Source organism: Hirsutella rhossiliensis (genome assembly GCF_020360975.1).
Source record: "Hirsutella rhossiliensis strain HR02 chromosome Unknown scaffold00022, whole genome shotgun sequence".
Lineage (NCBI taxonomy): Eukaryota > Fungi > Ascomycota > Sordariomycetes > Hypocreales > Ophiocordycipitaceae > Hirsutella > Hirsutella rhossiliensis.
Window position 1 is genome coordinate 131,458 of NW_025408688.1, and position 17,805 is coordinate 149,262.

General features: G+C 60.4%; 5 protein-coding genes across 5 annotated transcripts; 4 read left to right on the top strand and 1 right to left on the bottom strand.

The window, feature by feature from the left end:
• Nucleotides 1–709: 709 nt before the first annotated feature.
• Nucleotides 710–4,849, top strand: HRG_11673 (PIF1-like helicase domain-containing protein; the record flags this gene model as incomplete). The annotated part of the gene is made up of 10 exons (XM_044870143.1): nucleotides 710–1,155; nucleotides 1,257–2,187; nucleotides 2,260–2,357; nucleotides 2,441–2,762; nucleotides 2,808–3,255; nucleotides 3,305–3,330; nucleotides 3,424–3,806; nucleotides 3,883–4,132; nucleotides 4,234–4,368; nucleotides 4,544–4,849. The coding sequence occupies 10 exons, from the start codon at nucleotides 710–712 to the stop codon at nucleotides 4,847–4,849; spliced, it is 3,345 nt and encodes a 1,114-aa protein (XP_044714638.1).
• A 21-nt stretch (nucleotides 4,850–4,870) lies between these two features.
• Nucleotides 4,871–5,858, top strand: HRG_11674 (PIF1 protein; the record flags this gene model as incomplete). The annotated part of the gene is made up of 3 exons (XM_044870144.1): nucleotides 4,871–5,635; nucleotides 5,701–5,723; nucleotides 5,807–5,858. 3 exons carry the CDS (start codon nucleotides 4,871–4,873, stop codon nucleotides 5,856–5,858), a joined length of 840 nt encoding a protein of 279 aa, XP_044714639.1.
• A 1,890-nt stretch (nucleotides 5,859–7,748) lies between these two features.
• HRG_11675 (uncharacterized protein) lies at nucleotides 7,749–8,665 on the bottom strand (the record flags this gene model as incomplete). Its single annotated transcript, XM_044870145.1, has 2 exons — nucleotides 7,749–8,220; nucleotides 8,286–8,665. The coding sequence occupies 2 exons, from the start codon at nucleotides 8,663–8,665 to the stop codon at nucleotides 7,749–7,751; spliced, it is 852 nt and encodes a 283-aa protein (XP_044714640.1).
• Nucleotides 8,666–11,336: 2,671 nt separating this feature from the next.
• Nucleotides 11,337–13,665, top strand: HRG_11676 (ATP-dependent DNA helicase PIF1; the record flags this gene model as incomplete). The annotated part of the gene is made up of 5 exons (XM_044870146.1): nucleotides 11,337–11,626; nucleotides 11,683–12,462; nucleotides 12,554–12,656; nucleotides 12,740–12,906; nucleotides 13,392–13,665. The coding sequence occupies 5 exons, from the start codon at nucleotides 11,337–11,339 to the stop codon at nucleotides 13,663–13,665; spliced, it is 1,614 nt and encodes a 537-aa protein (XP_044714641.1).
• Nucleotides 13,666–13,726: 61 nt separating this feature from the next.
• HRG_11677 (AAA domain-containing protein) lies at nucleotides 13,727–15,432 on the top strand (the record flags this gene model as incomplete). Its single annotated transcript, XM_044870147.1, has 3 exons — nucleotides 13,727–13,794; nucleotides 13,856–15,048; nucleotides 15,155–15,432. 3 exons carry the CDS (start codon nucleotides 13,727–13,729, stop codon nucleotides 15,430–15,432), a joined length of 1,539 nt encoding a protein of 512 aa, XP_044714642.1.
• Between the last annotated feature and the right edge of the window lie 2,373 nt (nucleotides 15,433–17,805).

Below are 17,805 nucleotides of genomic sequence, written 5' to 3' on the forward strand. Positions count from 1 at the left end.
TTACCTGGAAGACGAATTTGCCGCCAAGGAGAGGCTGTCCAAGGAGCAGACTTGGTGCACACCAGTGCCGCATGAGAGGAAGGTATCGACGGTGCGAAGTTTTTATCGGGCGTTCCACGATGCGGCCACCTTGCCGATACGGGCATGTATGCTGTGCTACCGCAAGCGTTCGAGGACGGAGCTTAAGGAGATGCCGTGGGATCGGTGGCTGTCGAGCCCCGTCCCTAAGGGTGAGGGCTCGCCGTTCGCGTGTCGGAGTTGCTTCCGTGAGGGCGAGTCTATCGTGGTCTGCGCGGAGTGTCATCGAGGGCTGGCGCGTGGGTGCTGTCGCCGGCGGCCCAACTTCATTGTCGCCTCGGTTGTGAGCATATGCTCCTGATGAGCTCAAGGCTCACGCCAGTGGAGGAGAAGCTGATTGCGCTAAACTCGTGTTACGGGTTCGTCACGAGGTATAGCGTCCCGGGCGGCCAGAAGCAGACGCTGAGGTACCCCAAGCACGTCAAGGGCCACATCACGGTGTTTCCGAACAATGTACAAGAATTGGTGACGAAAGTGCTGCCGCACCCTCTCCTGCAGGTGATGGACGAGATCCACATCTCGTGGCAGGGGGCGGTAAAGCCGACACCGAGCGACCTATCGAGTCTCTTGTCTGTGAGGCGGCGCGTTGTCGAGAGGGCTCTTGTTTGGCTGAAGAGAAACAACCCACACTATGCCGAGATCGAGATCGACGCGGCTGAGATGGAGAGCTGGGAGAGTCGGCCCACGGGTGCCGCCGTCGGTGTACGGGCGCCTGGAGCGGAACGAGCCGTCGGCATGGGAGAAGACGCGGACGGCGCATATCGTGCCGCCCACGGAGCGGGCCATGGACGACGAGGGCGCGGTAGAGATCGAAGAAGTCCTGTCTCTGCTCAACCAAGGGGGAGGAAGCGCGACGATTCTCGAGGACGACGAGCCAGAGTCAATCGAGGTAGACGAGGCGCGTGGTCAGAGCGGCGACGAGGCTAATCACGATGCGGAGACGATCAACGAGGTAACCTCGTCGGGAATGTTTGCGTTAGACGGGCCGCCCGACGTCGCCGACGTGGATAAATTGCGCTTCGCATGTGATGCCGTCCGCGAAGGGGCGGGCGACGACGGCGGCGCGGGTCCGAGGACGTGGGTGGAAACCTCGGCAAGGGGGCAGCCAGGGCACGCCGATGGTTCCGAACCGTATATAGGCGTTCGCCGCGGCGATGACTTCGCCGACTCGTTCGAAGCCTCCTTTTCGCGAAGACCTTTCCCACGCTGTTGCCATTTGGCGTCGGAGGGCCGCGACCGGTCGAAGAAGCAGCCGTACAACTAGGCAGAGGCACCGCCGACATACGCGAGCGGGAGGCCGCGACGCGAGAGCTCGTGTCGTCTCGGAACATGAGCCTTCGGACCTGGGCCGACACGGTGTTACGACGCCACGGTGGCCGGTTCGCGACGCACCACATCTTCGCCTTCCTCGTCTTTAATATAGGCGTGCGGTCGAGGAACCGCCGCGTCAGCATGCTAAGCGTGACGAGGAAGAACTTCCGCAAGGTGGAGCGCATCGTACGGTCGCTAACCGCGGACGGATTGGCGGCGGCCAGGGCCGAGCTAGAGAGCACAGGCAAGACGACCGATGATGCGGTGAAGGAGCTGCTCAGGAGCCTTTCGCTGTATGGGTATCGTCAGCCCATGTCGAGGGAGGTCCGTCTCGGGATGCGGCATAGGATCCTGGCGCTCATCGTCCGTTACGGCGTGCCCGCCATCTGGTTCACGATCAACCCAAACGACATCACGAATCCGGTAAAGCTCCGACTAGCAGCGTACCGCGCGCGCGACCCCGAAGCGGCCGAGGAGTTCCTACGAAGCCTCGATAAGGCGTTCAAACGTGTGCGGCTGTCCGTGTCCGACCCGATGAGCTCGGCCGTCTTCTTCCACCGCGAGATGACGCTGTTCTTCGAGCATTACGTCAATGCCGGGGGGGAGTCGGTCTTCGGCCGCGTCAGCCAGTATTATGGCGCCGTGGAAACGAACGAGCGAGGCTCCCTCCACGTGCACGGGCTGCTCTGGCTCGAGGGAAACGCCCACCTCAGCTCGATGCTTGCCGACTCAGACGGCGGGGAACAAGCGGCATACCGCGAGCGAATCGTCCGCTACGTCGATAGTGTCTTCAGCGAGGTAAGGAACGGCGGGGGCGTCGTACGAAATAGTCGTGGGAGAAGAGGACGCGGGCTGACGCGGGGAAACTAGGACCTGGACCAGGAAGGGTTCTGCGCCGTCGAGGCAGAGCGTTCGGTGACGTCCGATATCTCGTCCCTGCTGAACAGGGCCGATCAGTTCTCGGCCTCGTTCGAGGAGGAAGCCAACTTCTGCGCCGGCGCGACCCAGATCCATACCCACAGCCCGACATGCGTCAAGTACTCCTCGGCAGCAAGGGGCGGAAGGGCGCCGACCTCTGTCGCTTTAAGGCACCGTGGGAGCGGGTCGAGGAGACGACCCTGTCAGCGGACGGCGTGCTGCGGATCCGCAGAACACATCCCATGGTGAACCGGTGGAACAAGGCCATCGCCGTCGGGCTCCGTCACAACCACGACATTTCCTTTATAGCGACGCAGCGGAAGACCATGGCGCTCGTCTACTACGTGACCAATTACGCGACTAAGGTGGAGGACCCGACGTGGAAGCGCGTCGCCGCCGCCGCCGAACTGCTGCCCGTCGTGTCGGCCGGTAGTCAGCCGGGTGCCGGGGATGACGTAAGTAGCGGCGTCGTCGGCGACGGCGATGGAAGGAAAAACAAGACGCGGCAGTTTCTCATGAGAGTGGCGAATCGGGTGTTCACGGAGCGGGCGCTGTCGCAAGTCGAGGTCGTCGCCCATCTGCTGGGACACCCGAGCGAGTTCTCGGGAAGCAGCGCCTGGGCGTACCTGAACGTGTCGGTGCTATACTGGCACGTCTCGAGGCTCTGGCGACACCTTCGGCAGCAGAGCGGCACCGCGGCGGTCGAAGACGTGTCCGTCGCGGACGAGTCGGTCGTCGTCGAACAAGCAGGCGAGAGGATCAGTTTCGCCGAGGCCTATCATCATCGCGGACATGTCCTACGAGGCTTGTGCCTATACGACTATGTTTCGCTCGTCAGGCTCCAACGCGTCGGCAAGGCCGGCTGCTCCGGCGGCTGGGGAGAGGTGCCGTTCGAGAGCGGCTGGGTGGCCGGTAAAGACTGGGTCCAGGTGCTAAGGCGGCCGGAAAGTACGCCGTCGTCTGCCTCGACGGCTACCTAAGCAAGGATTTCGAGCAGGACGACGAGGAATCGGCTCATCGCAGGTAAGTGCGGGCGGGCAAAGTGGCCGAGTGAAGAGAGGGGGGGTTGCGACGCCGCGGGGGGCTGGCTGACTTACACTTATTGTGCCGTCGCAGGGCTGCCGTCCAGCATCTTGCGCTATTTGTGCCGTGGAAGCCTTTCTCGGCGAAGAAGAAGGGACATCAATGAGATATGGAGGCGGGCGCGAGCTGCTTCCGCCGAGAATCTCGTGCCTCGTCGACAACGTTCAACTGCTCCGGCGGTCCGCCGAGGACGCGAGGCGAGACGCCAAGCAGTGGGCGGCCTCGGGCGGCGCCGGGGATTGCGCCGGCGCTCTCGGCGAGGCGGGGGGGGGGGGGGGGGGGGGGCGACACCCGGGGGACGACGACGCGGCCTCGGCGTACCAGGCCGACAACGGCGGAAAGGCAACGCGACTAATCGACGTCGTCCGAAGCGCGGCCGGGGCGAACCAGATCACGGCGGGATCGCGCGAGCTCGGGTATGATACAGCAGCTGTGCCGCTTCCAGCAGTCAGCGCTGGCCTCGACCGCCGAGCTCGAGGCCTCCATCGTCAGGAACGGGGCGGAGGCGCATCGACTTGCCGGGGCGGGTCTTTTCCGGGGCCGCGGTGCCGCCGCAGGACCAGGTCAAGGCCATCAAGTCGCAGCAGACGAGCGCCTCGAGGGAGAGGTGAAGATGATACAGGGTATACAAAGCATGGCCACGGCCCACGGCACCGATCGTGGCGCGGCGGAGCGGAGTGTGCTGACCGGCTTCGGCGAGGAAGGCGTGCAGATAACGGCGGCGGAAGCCGAGGAGACGGCGGTAACGCCGAGGCCGGCATGGAAGTCCGCCTCGGCCCGTCGACCTCGTTCCTCGAGGCCGGAAAAGGCTTGACGAGACGCTTGACGCTAAACAGGAAACAGGCCATCGCCTTGTCCATAATATGCCGCCACCTTGACTTGATGCGGCGAGGAGACGGAGGGGGCGACGTCAGCCAGCTCTGTCAGTTCGTCGGCGGCGAGGGCGGTACCGGCAAGTCGCGCGTCATCGAAGCACTCGTCGGCCTCTTTGCCGCTAAGGGCATCTCGAGCCGGCTGCTGATCACGGCGACGTCGGGGACCGCGGCGGCCCGGGTCAACGGTATCACCATCCACTCCGCCTGCGGCTTCACCAGGACCAAGGGCCGGGCGCGAACACGGCGAGGAGGTCGACGGCGTACGGCTGCCGAGGCAGGCGGAGCGGTTCGTCGACGGCGAGTCCCGCATGGACTGGCAGGACAAGGAGGTGCTCGTCATCGACGAGGTAAGCATGCTCGGCGCGCGCACGCTGCACGCCGTCAACGAGCGGCTCTGCCAGCTGCGGGGGTCGCAGCGGGACTTCGGCGGGATCCCCATCGTCCTCTTCTGCGGGGACTTCCACCAGTTCCGCCCGGTCCAGGAAAGGTCGATCCTACTGCCGAGCTCGGCCGTCTCGTGGGACGAGGACTACTCGTTCAGGGCCGAGCAGCGCCACCAGCACGACAAGGCGCACGCGCTGTGAAAGCGGTTCACCACTGTCGTCATGCTGGACGAGCAGATGCGCGCCGCCGGCGACCCGGAGCTGCAGAGGCTGCTAAAGCGGATCCGACTGGGCGTGCAGGATCACACCGACCTAGACCTCCTTAACTCAAGATGCTACCGGGAAGGCAGGCGAATCCCGTGGGAGACAGGCATCACCGTGGTCACGCCGCTAAATAGGAACCGGTGGAATCTCAACATGGAGGCGAGCTTAGCATTCCAGATGCAACGACGTTTGACGATACGCATCTTCATCTCCGAGCATAAGTGGAAGGAGGGGCTGCCGACCGAGGAAGAGGCCATCATGATGCTAAACCAGGGCGACGACAGCGCGACCCCAGTGCCGGGCGTCTTTATGTTTGTGGCCGGGATGCCGGTCGTCGTGAACCACAACACCCACCAGGGGCTGAAGCTGGTGAACGGCGCCAGCTACACGGCGGCCGAGGTCATCGTCGACAAGGTGCACCCGGCGCATCGCATCTCGGCCGATATGGCGATCCACTTCGGGCCGCCGGCGGCGATCATACTAGGGTCGGAGACGACTAAGGACTTCCACTTCGTCGGGATGCCGCCCGGCACGATCCTGCTGACGCCTATGAGCGTCAGGATCCAGTGTCACCGGAAGCGACCGTGGCAGCAGAAGGAGGTCACCCGCAAGGGCCTGCCGTGCGCCGCGGCCTTCGCGTGCACCGATTATAAGGTGCAGGGCGGGACGCTCGAGCGTGTCGCGCTCGAGCTGCGAGGACGAGGACGACAAACGTCGGTGGACGTGCCGTCCCTCGCAGTGCGACCCTTACAGCCTATACGTGCAGCTATCGCGGTGTCCGACGCTAGACGGCATCATGCTCATATCGGAGGTGCGAGAGAGAGACTTCGTGGGAAACCGGGTCCCCCGGGAGATGACGGCCGCACAAGCGAGGCTCGAGGAACTGAGTGACAGAACCGTCCGGGAGGCGCTGCGCTGGCTCGGCGACGACTTCGAATACGCGTAGGAATAGTGAACCCTTCGACAGGCACAAATATGAATGAAATGACATCGGACGTTAGACGCGGGAAACGGTGCAATTGTCTGGCTAATCGGAAAGCGCAATTTGAGCGGGAGCGGAACAGTGGAACAGCTGACGTAAATAAAAAAGAGTGACTAAGACGAGAAAAAAAAGGGGGGGGGAGAGGCGACGACTTTCATATATGGCCAACAGGAAAGCGGGATGAAAAAGGACACAAAAGAGGGGGGAAAAACAGGGGCAAACTTGTAGGCCAACCGAAAAGCAATCGTTCAAGACGACAGGAGAGGCAACCCAACGGGGGTTGCGCAAAGAGCCTTTCGGAACGAAAGTTGGAGGATTGAGTTAACATGAAATGACGTTGGATGAGATGACGTTGGAGAGGGAGTCATCTATTTGAAGGTTTTTGTGGTGGTTGCGGCACTAGGTAACCGGCAATTCCGTCCCGCAGTAGCTTGCATTGCGCGACGGCCGGTTGGGGGCGAAACGTAGAGGCCTTGGGAGCGCGCGCCAACGTGTCATGCAGCACAACGTGTCAAGAAAAGCAAGGCGAAGGTGAGAAGGGATGGGTGGAAGAGCCGATACAATAGATCGGACAAGTAGAATCCGATCCCGAGCCACGGGCTTTTCCCCGTCCTTCTCATCATACGTACCTACCTACGCATTATCACCCATAGCATCTAAATCACGGCCAAGTCAGTTATGGCAACGTCCACGGTTCGATTCGAATTCATGTGCCAAATCGGTGCCAAGCAATTCATACGCAGCCACGGCATTGCCCGGAGCCTCATCACCGGCGCAAACCGCGCCGGAGAGGATGCTGAATACAAGGAACAATTTGCACAGGCCATGATGCCTCTCATGAAGGAGCATGAATCAGCATGTCGCAGCGCGTCGGGGGCTTTCTGCGAATGCTGCGGGCGGTTTGCGACAGATATCCTACAGAGTCCAATATCTTTGCTGCACGCGGACGAAGCTCGCATTATAGTTTGGGTCACATCTTTATGCGGAAGCGGGCAGTGCGAGGTGGAAATGAGACAGGAAATGCAACTGATGATGGGGGAAATGCGGCAAGAGCACGAAACACGCGACGGGTTCTTAGGACGCACTGGTTGCACGGAGGTCACGTTGTGCAAAGTATGCGGGACGACCGCGGGCGTGAGTCGCTGCGGCAGATGTCATGCAGTGGCATACTGCGGGAAAAAACACCAAAAGGCGGACTGGAAGGTTCACAAAAAGGCATGCGTGCCGAGAGAAGATCACTAGAGAGGAAGGTCCGGAAGGGAATGATGACGAGATCCGAAGTTGTGGACGGAGTGTTGTAAGATTGCAGCTCGGTGTAGATATTTGCTAAGAAGCAAGATAAAGCATGGAACTGAATCACTTTTCTGTGAATGTTGTAACTTATATCGGTAGACTATTATATCAAGCAGTTACTCTGTTTCCATTGTCCTTTGCCTGGGTGGCGGTTTCTGAGCGGCCGGGCCGATGAGTCTGACGTGTAGGCAACGATCGAATCAACGGCGGGTCCCAAGACGGTTCCCGAGGCAGGACTCTGTCTCATCGTCTCCGGCTCGAAGGAAGAAGAGGCAGCGGAAAGCGAGAACGATTGAGTGGCAGAGCTTCCAGTGGCGGCCGATGAGGAAGATTTTGAGGCCAGCTGCAACAGGCGCGGTTTCTTCGTTGGCGTGTCGGCGGGCTCGGGACAAGGACGCTTCTGCAGCGGTGTAACGGGATCGGCCGAAGCCGAAGTCGAAGCCGAAGGCGGAGGACTCGGCGGGAGGGCGCCAGGTGTAGCGACAGAGAAAGAGGCAGCGCGGGCATCCTGGAAGGCCGCCGAAGCGGAGGACGGTTGCCGCTTCGGTGGCGATGTGAGGGCTAAGGCCGACGCGGCTGCGGTGGTGGCGGTCTTGTCGAGAAAGTCCAAGAATCCGGGACGACGATGAAGACGTAGTCTCTGTCGGAGCTCGGCTGGTGGACCATGACGCGGTGATCGAGGAGGCCAGCGACCTTGCCCGTGCAGGTGAAGGAGATATTAGTCTGAAATTGAGAGTCCCGCCTCTCGGCCATCTTCTTGCAAAGGATGGCCCACGGGTTGGCGCGGATGGGGAAGATGACGAAGACCTGAAACGGGTGGAAGCCCCTGAGAGGGATCTTGTCAGGGATCCCGGGAGTGATATAGGTCGAAAGCTGGAGGAAGCCGCAGCACCTCAGCTGGGTGGCGTCCAGACCTGGCAGAAGGTCCTGTCGTAGCAGGGAGTGGCCGGGGCCAACGATGAGGCCGGTGAAGGAAACGATGGGGGGGATACGGGGGAAGCTGTCCATGGAGGCAAAGAGCCTAGGAAGAACGCTTGAGGCCCATTTCAGCTAAATTTGGTGCTCGAGGTGCGCGCGGAGGAATTGGGTAGTCCTTACGGCTGGTAGCCTTGGTCGCGGATGATAAGGGCGGGCATAGTGTAGAGAAGGATGCCTCCGGCGCCAGACTCAAGACCGTCTCGTTGCTCGACCTCCCACGCAAGGGCGTAGGGATGGACGCGGCCATTCATGAAAAACCACTCTTCGGTCCATTCGGAGGCGACAACTGGCTGATTGTAAATTGAGAGATTGAGGCTGAAGAAGATGGATGTCGCGGAGTCGTCGGTATCCGATCGGAGAGGCGCATATTCCGCAGTGAGCAACCACGACGGAGGAGGCAGGAAGACGCGGGCCATGGTCTCGGCGTTGAGGCCTCTGATGCGATGCTCGTCTTGGTGGGCGAATCTGGAGGGGCAATCCGGCTGGACGAAGAACATCATGGACATTTCACCGCCAGCGCCTCTCTGGCTGTCGAGCGGCCTTCGAAGGTGTGGTGGGGGCAGAGGTGAAGAGGAAGACATGGTGTATCACTGCATCTACGTGGGGTTGATCAGTGTTTTGTCCCGCACGCAAACGACTGTTGCAACCGTGGAGCAGGAAAGTAGGAAGCGGAGAGTGAACGAGCTTATTGTATTTTGAAGGGATTACGGAAAGGACGGGAGGGGCGAGCAACTTTGTCATGACAAGCATGAGGAGAAGAATGGTGCACATGGTGCTCAACGCCACGAATGAGTGACACGAAGAGGCGGTCTGGGGAACGTTGCTGTTAGGATTGAGGGGAAAGCTGGGGATGACGGTGTTGGAAGCTATCGTCCGGGTGAGCTGAGCCAAATGGCAGGGTTACCCCTTTGCCTGCTGCAGCATGGACAGTGGAGAAAAAGAAAGTCTAATACGACGTTTGTTCAAACGCGCACTTGCGACGATGGAATCGGAGGAAGCGGGGGGGCAGAGCGGTTGAAGGTCGCTCAGGATAGGGTTGCGGTGTCAGTTCCTGCGCATGGGCTGGTCGAGGCCGTCCGAAAAGGGGGGAGGGGGCCCTCTCAGACAAGCATTACCGTGTTGCCTCGGTGATATAAAGACAATAGGGCTTTGGGAAACCGCTGGTAGGAAGAATGCCAGATACGGCGGAGCGCACCATTACCAGAAAGCGAGACAACCTGGGAGAATCTTCCGGGCGAAAGCTTTGCGATCCATCGTCCGTTTGCAGATCTTCGGCGTTAAGACAGCATCATCATGGGGAGAATCCTAGGCGCAAGGTTCAATCGGTGGGGAGAAGGCGAGATAGTGACGGCAGCAGCGGCCGTTGCTGCAACGGGGGGTACCGCGGAGGCGAGATTGAGTGCAATGGATGAAGGGTTGAAGCGGGTGCCGGAATATGAAAGACAGGCGAACGTGGTATCCAGGTTTCGGCCTATCCAGGCCAAGCAGGCGCCGGCCGAGGAGGTCTCCCGGGGAGAACAAGCGGAAGCACTCAAAGGAGCGTCGCCCAGGGGCAGTCGGCGAGGCGGTCGGCGGCGAAGGGGAACATCAGATCTGAACGATGGCATTTCGAAGGTGCGGCCAGCACGACGTTTAGCACCGATAAACGTGCGTGACGAGCCCGTGAGTATGGACACGGACGCTGCGATGCCGGGGCTGGGTACGAAGCCGTGTGGGAGTCTGGAGCCACCCGTCGGCGGTGTATTGCAGTGCGAGGGTAACGACTCGATCTCGTACCGGCACATTTTGCCCAAGAGGAGGAGGATTGGGGGTGATGGGAGGAGCGCAGCGGCCACCGTTGGTATGCAAGCACCAAGTCCCCCGAAGGCCTTGGTCGGGCGAGACGACGACCTGGGAGTCAGCATTCGCCAAGGCCAATCAGACCTAAAGAAATGGAGAATGCGGAAGGGCCGGAGGGAGACCAAGGTAGCCCGGGAAGAGAAGGTCGGCCAGCAACCGCTGTCAGGCGTCCGTCCGGGAATATCAGGGAGTACCCGGTTCGGCCAATCCAGCCCAAAGAGAGGGGCGAGGCAGCAGGAGATGGGCAGTCATTCGGACTGTTGTCAGCGCGGCCATCACGCCAGACCACAGGTGGAGAACAGGGTCGGCCGAGACGAGACGAGGCGGCGAGACCTTCGCGGCCCGTAGAGCAGAGAAAGAGGAGGCGCCACCCCGGCCGTGACGGGTCTCTGACGAAACGCATACGGGGCGGCCATCCGGGGCAGAGGAGGAAGGAATTGCAGGCGGAGGATTTGGCCAGTGCCTTGCGGTACCTTGAAGAGGAATTCGCCGAGAAGGAGAGGCTGTCCAACGAGCAAACTTGGTGCACACCAGTACCGCATGAGAGGAAGGTATCGACGGTGGGAAAGTTCTATCGGGCGTTCCACGATGTGAGCACCTTGCCGATAATGACCTGCATGCTGTGCTACCGCAAGCGCACAAGGAAGGAGTTGAGGGAGAGCACATGGGACCAATGGAGGTCAAGCAGCGTTCCAAAGGCGGCCGGTCGCCATTTGGGTGTCGAAGTTGCTTTCCGAGGGCGAGGCCGTCTCGGTTTGTGTGGAGTGCGCTCGATGTTTGGGGCGCGGGAGCCTGTCGCCGGCGGTCCACCTTCACAGTCGCCTCGGCTGTGAGCACATGTTCCCCGACGAGCTCAAGGGCCTGACGCCGGTCGAAGAAAAGCTCATCTCGCTGAACTCGTGTTATGGCTTTGTGACGAGGTATAGCATTCCGGGCGGGCAGCGGCAGGCTGTGAGGTATCCGAGACACGTCAAGGGCCACATCACGGTGTTCCCAAACAACGTGCAGGAGCTGGCGAGAAAGGTGCTCCCACCCGCTCTGCAAACAATGGACGAGATCCATGTCTCGTGGCAGGGCGCGGAGAAGCCAGCACCGAGCGAATTGTCGGGTCTCTTGTCGGTGAGGCGTCAAGTCGTCGAGAGAGCGCTTGTCTGGTTGAAGAAGAACAATCCGCATTACGCCGACATTGAGATCGACAAGGCGGAAATGGATAGTTGGGGAACCCCGTCGCACGGCGTGCCGTCGATGGTGTACGGACGCATGGAGCGGAACGAACCGTCTGCGTGGGAGAAGACGCGAACGGCATAGGTTGTGCCGCCCGCAGAGCGGGCCATGGACGACGATGGTCCGGCAGAGATCGAGGAAGTCCTTGCTCGGCTCCGCCAGGGACAAGACGTATCGGACAAGCCGAGTCGAGAATTTGAGGGGGGCGGAGCGGACGGGGCTAATGATGCCGAGCCCGAAGACGGGGCCAAAATGATCAACGAGATAACCTCTTCCGGCATGTTTGCGTTGGACGGACCGCCGGGCGTGTCGGATGCGGAGAAGGTCCGCTTTGCTTGCAATGCCGTGGGCGGCGACGGGGCCGAGGACGACCGGCGGGGCCCGAGGGCATGGATAAGGTCGGCGGGGGCGGGTCGAGGGGTATGGATGTCCGTGAGCCGTACATTCACGTCAGTCGTGGAGATGAATTCGCCGACTCGCTGGACGCCTCGTTCTTCGCGAAGACCTTTCCCACCCTATTGCCGTTCGGATGTGGAGGACCACGGCTGGCGGAGGAAGTCATCCTAGGGTCGGAGGGGACGGTCAATTCGCGCGCTACGGCAGTCGGAGACGAGACGGCCGCGCGAGATCTCCTGTCGTCTCGGAACATGAGCCTTCGGACGTGGGCCGGCATCGTGCTGCGGCGCCATGGTGGCCGATTCGCGACGCATGCCATCTTCTCGTTTCTCGTTTTCAACATGGACGTGCGGTCGAGGAATCGTCGTGTCAGCATGCTCAGCGTGACGCGGAAGAACTTCCCCGAGGTAGAGCGCATCGTACAGTCGCTGACCGCAGATAGGTTGGCGGCGGCCAGGCTGGAGTTGGAGAGCCTGGGCAAGACCACCGATGATGGCGTGAAGGAGCTCCTAAGATGCCTTTCGCTATACGGCTACCGGCAGCCCATGTCGAGGGAACTCCGTCTGAGCATGCGACGCAAGATCCAGTCACTCATCTTGTGTCGTGGCGTGCCTGCAATATGGTTCACGCTCAACCCGAACGACATCACGAACCCGGTGAAGCTGAGACTGGCGGCGTACCGCACACGTGATCCTGAAGCGGCCGAGGCATTTCTGAGAAGCCTCGACATGGCATTCAAACGTGCGCGGCTGGCCATCTCGGACCCGTTGAGTTCGGCCGAATTCTTCCACCGGGAAATGACGTTGTTCCTCGAAAATTACGTCAGAGTGGGCGAGGAGTCGGTATTCGGGCGCATCAGCCACTATTACGGCGCCGTGGAGACCAACGAGCGAGGGGCGCTTCATGTTCACGGACTGCTCTGGCTGCAGGGGAAACGCGCATCTAAGCTCGATGCTTGTCGATATCCACGGCGAGGATCAAGCGGAATACCGAGAACGCATCGTCAGATACGTCGACAGCGTCTTTTCCGAGGTATGGTGCAGGGGGCCGCGTGTTGGCCTATGTCCCCCCGTTCAGTTAAACCCGAGCGAGAGGAATGCTGACGAATGGGACAGGATCTCGACCAGGAAGGTTTCTGCGCAATCCAGGCAGAGCGATCGGTGACGTTAGATATATCGCAATTGCTAGGCGATGAACGGCAATTCTCAGCCTCGTTCGACGAAGAAGCGAACTTCTGTGCCGGCGCGACGCAAATCCATACCCATAGCCCGACCTGTGTCAAGTACTCGCTGGGAAAAGGGGCGCAAGGGTGATTTATGCCGCTTCAAGGCGCCATGGGGACTGGTCGACGAGACGGCCTTCACGGGAGACGGCGTGCTGCGGATTCGGAGGTCGCACAGCATGGTGAATCGGTGGAACAAGGCGATTGCCGTGGGCTTCGCCACAACCATGACATATCCTTCATCGCCACACAGCGCAAGACCATGGCCCTCGTCTTTACGTCACTAACTATGTGACCAAGGTAGAGGACCCCGTGTGGAAGCGCGTCGTCGCGGCCGCGGACCTCTTGCCTCCCAGAGCAGGCGACGAAATGGCCGACGGCGCGGAGGTTCGTGGAGGCGAAGGTGCCGGGGACGATGGCAGGCAAAATAAGACACGAAAATTCTTAATGAAGGTGGCGAATCGCGTGTTTACGGAGAGGCCGTTATCGCAGGTCGAGGTTATTGCGGATCTTCTGGGATACCCGACTGAACTGACGAATAACAGTACCTGGGCGTTCCTGAACGTTTCGGTGCTCTACTGGCACGTCTTCCGACAATGGCCGCACCTTCGACGAGAAAGCGGCGCAGCCACTGCAGATGGTTCCGTGGACGAGTCAATACTCGTCGAGGAAGCAGGCCAGAGGATTTGCCGCGTCGAGGCATATCGTCACCGGGGAGATGTCCTTCGAGGGCTATGTCTCTACGATTACATTTCGCTAGTCAGGCTGAAGCGCAACGACGGGGACGAGGCCCGCCGCCTGGGGCGAGGTCCCGCTTGAGAGCGGCTGGGCTCCAGGAAGCAGTTGGGTGCAGGTGCTCAGGCGACCGGGCAAGCAGGCCATGGTCTGCCTCGACGGGTATTTGAGCAAGGATTTCGACGAAGACGACGAAGGATCATGCTACCGAAGGTGCGTTTGTCGTTGACGGACCAGGGGCGCCGGGTCGAGGAGGCTAATTTCCACGTCGAAGAGCGGCTGTGCAGCATCTTGCGCTGTTCGTGCCTTGGGAGCTCTTCTTAGGGGAAGAAAGCGGCGACATCAACCGCATATGGGGGAGGGAACGAGCAGCTCTGGTCCCGAGGATATCATGTTACGTCGATAACGTGCAGTTGCTGCGACGGTCGGCCGAAGATGCAAAGCGGGACGCCAAGCAGTGGGCAGCCTCATCCGGTGACGGCGACTCCACGGCAGTCTATCTAGACGAGGATGGCACCGCGGAGGCGGGTGTCGAGCCCGGATCGGTATACCAGGCCGACAGTACGGGAAACACGACGCGTCTAATCGACGTTGTCAGAAGCTCGATCGGGGCGAACCAAATCACGGCCGGCTCGCCAGAGCTCATAGCGATAATGCAGGAGCTCAGCCGCTTCCAGCAACTGGCGTTTTCGTCGTCTTCCGAGTTCCAGGCCGCAATACTATCCGAACGGGGCCCGAGACGAATCAACATCCCGGGGCGGGCATCCTCCGGAGCCACCATACCGCCGCAGAGTCAGGTTAGGGCCATAAAGTCGCAGCAAACCTGTGCGTCCAGGGAGAGGGAGAAGATGATCCGGGGAATACAAAGCGTGCCCCCGGCAGAGGTGACTGATCGTCGGGGGGTGGTGCGCAGCGTGCTCACGGGTTTTGGGGATGACGATATCCTGATGACGGCGGCGGACCTCGAGGAAACGGTAGAGGCCAGCGCGGGAATGGAGATCCGGCTCGGCGCCTCAACCTCCTTTATCGAGGCGGGTAAGGCCCTGGTAGCGAGGTTCACGCTGAACAAGAAGCAGGCGATTGCCTTCCTAATCATATGCCGTCAGCTTGACCTCATACGGCGCGGGGAGAAAGGCAACGGGTGTCAGCTATGCCAATTCGTCGGCGGAGAGGGCGGAACGGGCAAGTCGCGAGTCATCGAGGCGCTCGTCGAACTCTTCGCGTCCAAGGATCAATCGAATCGCCTGATAATAACGGCGACGTCAGGGACGGCAGCAGCACGGATCAATGGCATCACGATCCACTCCGCCTGCGGGTTCTCCAAAGATCTCGCGGCAGTCGCAAATATGGCCAGGGATCTCGACGGGTTGCGAATGCCGAACCAGGCGGAGCGGTTCGTCCACGGGCAATCCCGGATGGACTGGCAGGAGAAGGACGTGCTTGTCGTCGACGAGGTTAGCATGCTCGGTGCGCGGACGCTCCACGCGGTCAACGAGCAGCTCTGCCGGCTGCGCGGGTCGCACCAGGATTTTGGAGGATCCCCATTGTCCTCTTCTGCGGAGACTTCCACCAGTTCCGCCCGGTCCAAGAGCGGTCGATCCTCCTCCCAGCACGGCCGTCTCGTGGGACATGGACAACTCTTTCAAGGCCGAGCAACGGCACCAGCACGACAAGGCGCACGCGCTGTGGAAGAGGTTCACGACCGTCGTCATGCTCGACGAGCAAGTGCGCGCCGCTGGCGACCCAGAGCTGCAGAGGCTGTTAAAGCGAATCCGACTGGGCGCGCAGGACCGCACGGATCTGGACCTCCTCAACTCAAGATGCTACCAGGAAGGTAGGCGGATCCCGTAGGCATCAGGCATCACTGTGGTGACGCCGCTGAATAGGAACCGGTGGAACCTCAACATGGAGGCCAGCTTGGCGTTCCAGATCCAGCACCGGTCGACGCTGCGCATCTTCATATCCGGCCATAAATGGAAGGAGGGCTTGCCGACGGAGGAGGAGGCCATCATGATGCTGAACCAGGGCGACGATAGCGCAATACCGGTGCCGGCCGTCTTCATGTTCGTGCCGGGGATGCCGGTCGTCGTGAACCACAACACCCATCAGGGGCTAAAGCTGGTGAACGGTGCCAGCTACACGGCGCTGGAGGTTATCCTCGACAAGTCGTACCCGGGGCATCGCATCTCGGCAGACATGACGGTCCATTTCGGGCCGCCGGCGGGGGTAATGCTGGAGTCCGAGACAACGAAAGACATTCACTCCGTCGGGATGCCGCCAGGAACGATCTTGTTGACGCCCATGACCGTCAAGATACAATGCCAGCGAAAGAGGCCGTGGCAGCAGAACGACGTTAGCCGAAAGGGTCTGCCCTGTACGGCGGCCTTCGCGTGCACAGACTATAAAGTGCAGGGCAGGACGCTCGAGCGTGTAGCTCTGGAGCTGCGGGGGACGCGGACGTCAAACATCGATGGACGCGCCGTATCCTCGCAGTGCGACCCGTACAGCCTGTACGTGCAGCTGTCCCGCTGCCCGACGTTGGATGGCATCATGCTCGTCTCTAAAGTGCGGGATAGAGATTTGGTGGGCAATAGAGTTCCAGAGGAGATGACCGCCGCACAAGCGAGACTGGGTGAGCTGAGCGACAAGACTGTTCGCGAGGCCTCGGGATGGCTAGACGTCGACTCTTTAAGCTCCAGGGGCATATATGTGCAGCCATGGTGATGCCGGACGCTCGACAGCATCGTGCTCGTATTAAGTAGGGATGCGGGAGAGGTCGCGGTTCGGACCTCGGCCAACGTGCTACAACGTGCTAAAGCAACACAACCAAACAACCAATAAAAGAAGGAAGCTTGCAAGGAGGGGCTAAGACGAAAGAAGGAAATTTTGGGCCAATTAGAAGCCGAGGTTTTCGAGGGTGAATGAGTTTTGAAGTTTTTGGGTTTTTTTTCGCGTCCAGAAGAGCCTTTCGTTCCTCAAGGCAACAGGAGAGGCAACCCAACGGGGGTTGCGCAAAGAGCCTTGAGGAACGAAAGACTACAGGGAAAAAAACTTAAGGAAGAAAAAAAAGGGGCAGACGTGAGGATTGAGGATGGAGTAAGAACAGGGGGGACTTAAGGACGGAGTGAAAAAGAGTGATAGAACCAGGGTAGGGTTAAGGAGTAGGTTAACTTAAAGTATAAGATTTAACTGTCTTACTCGTTTAGGAAACTGTAGCAGTTTATGGTTTCGCATCGTTATTCCGTTTCGGTAGCTTTCTTAGATAGGGGACGGTTTCGGAGTGGACGGGCCGGCGAGTCCAAGCCATGCGCGACAATGGAATGGAGGGAAGAGTCCCCTAAGACATGACCCCGTTTAGGGCTATCCGGCTTAGATGTCAAGGAGGCAGCCGAAACAGAGAACGACTGGGTGGCAGATGAGCCAGGGTTAGGGGAAGACGAAGGCACCGGGGCCTTATGCAGCAGCCGCGGTCGTTTCGTCGGCGTATCGGCAGGCTCGGGGCAACATCGCTTCCCGGGCGGCCCAAGGGGGCCGGTCGAGGGCGAAGCCGAAGCCAAAGGTGGAGGGCTGAGCGGGAGGGTGCCAGGGGTGGCCAAAGACAAAGAGGCAGCGCGCATGTCCTGAAAGGCCGCGGAAGGGGAGGACGCCTGCTGCCTCTGTGGTGAGAGAAGTGGTGTCATTGGGGTGACGGCGGCGGCGGCCTTGTCGAGAAATGTCCAAGAATCCGGGACGACAATAAAGACGTTGTCCCGGTCGGAGCCTGGGGATAGAGCATAACGTCATGACGGAGCAGGCCGGCGACCTTGGCTGTGCAAGTAAAGGGACGTTGGGTTGGAATTGAGAGTCCGCCTCTCGGCCATCTTCTTACACAAGATGGCCCAGGGTTAGCGCGAATAGGAAGATGACGAAGACCTGGAAGGGTGGAAGCCCTTGAAGGGAGTTTATTGGGCATCCCAGGAGCGACGTAGGTAGAAAGGCGGACAAAGCCGCAACAGTTAAGCTGGGCGGCGTCTAGACCCGGCAGGAGGTCCCGCCGGAGCAAGGAGTGGCCGGTGCCGACGATAAGGCCGGTAAAGGAAACAATAGGCGGGACGCAGGGAAGTCGTCCATAGGGCCAAGAGCCTGGAAGAACGCTTCAGGCCCACCTTAGCTATGTATCTTTTCGTTGGCACTTGCGAGGAACAGGGCACGGCTTACGGCTGGTAGCCTTGGTCGCGGACGACA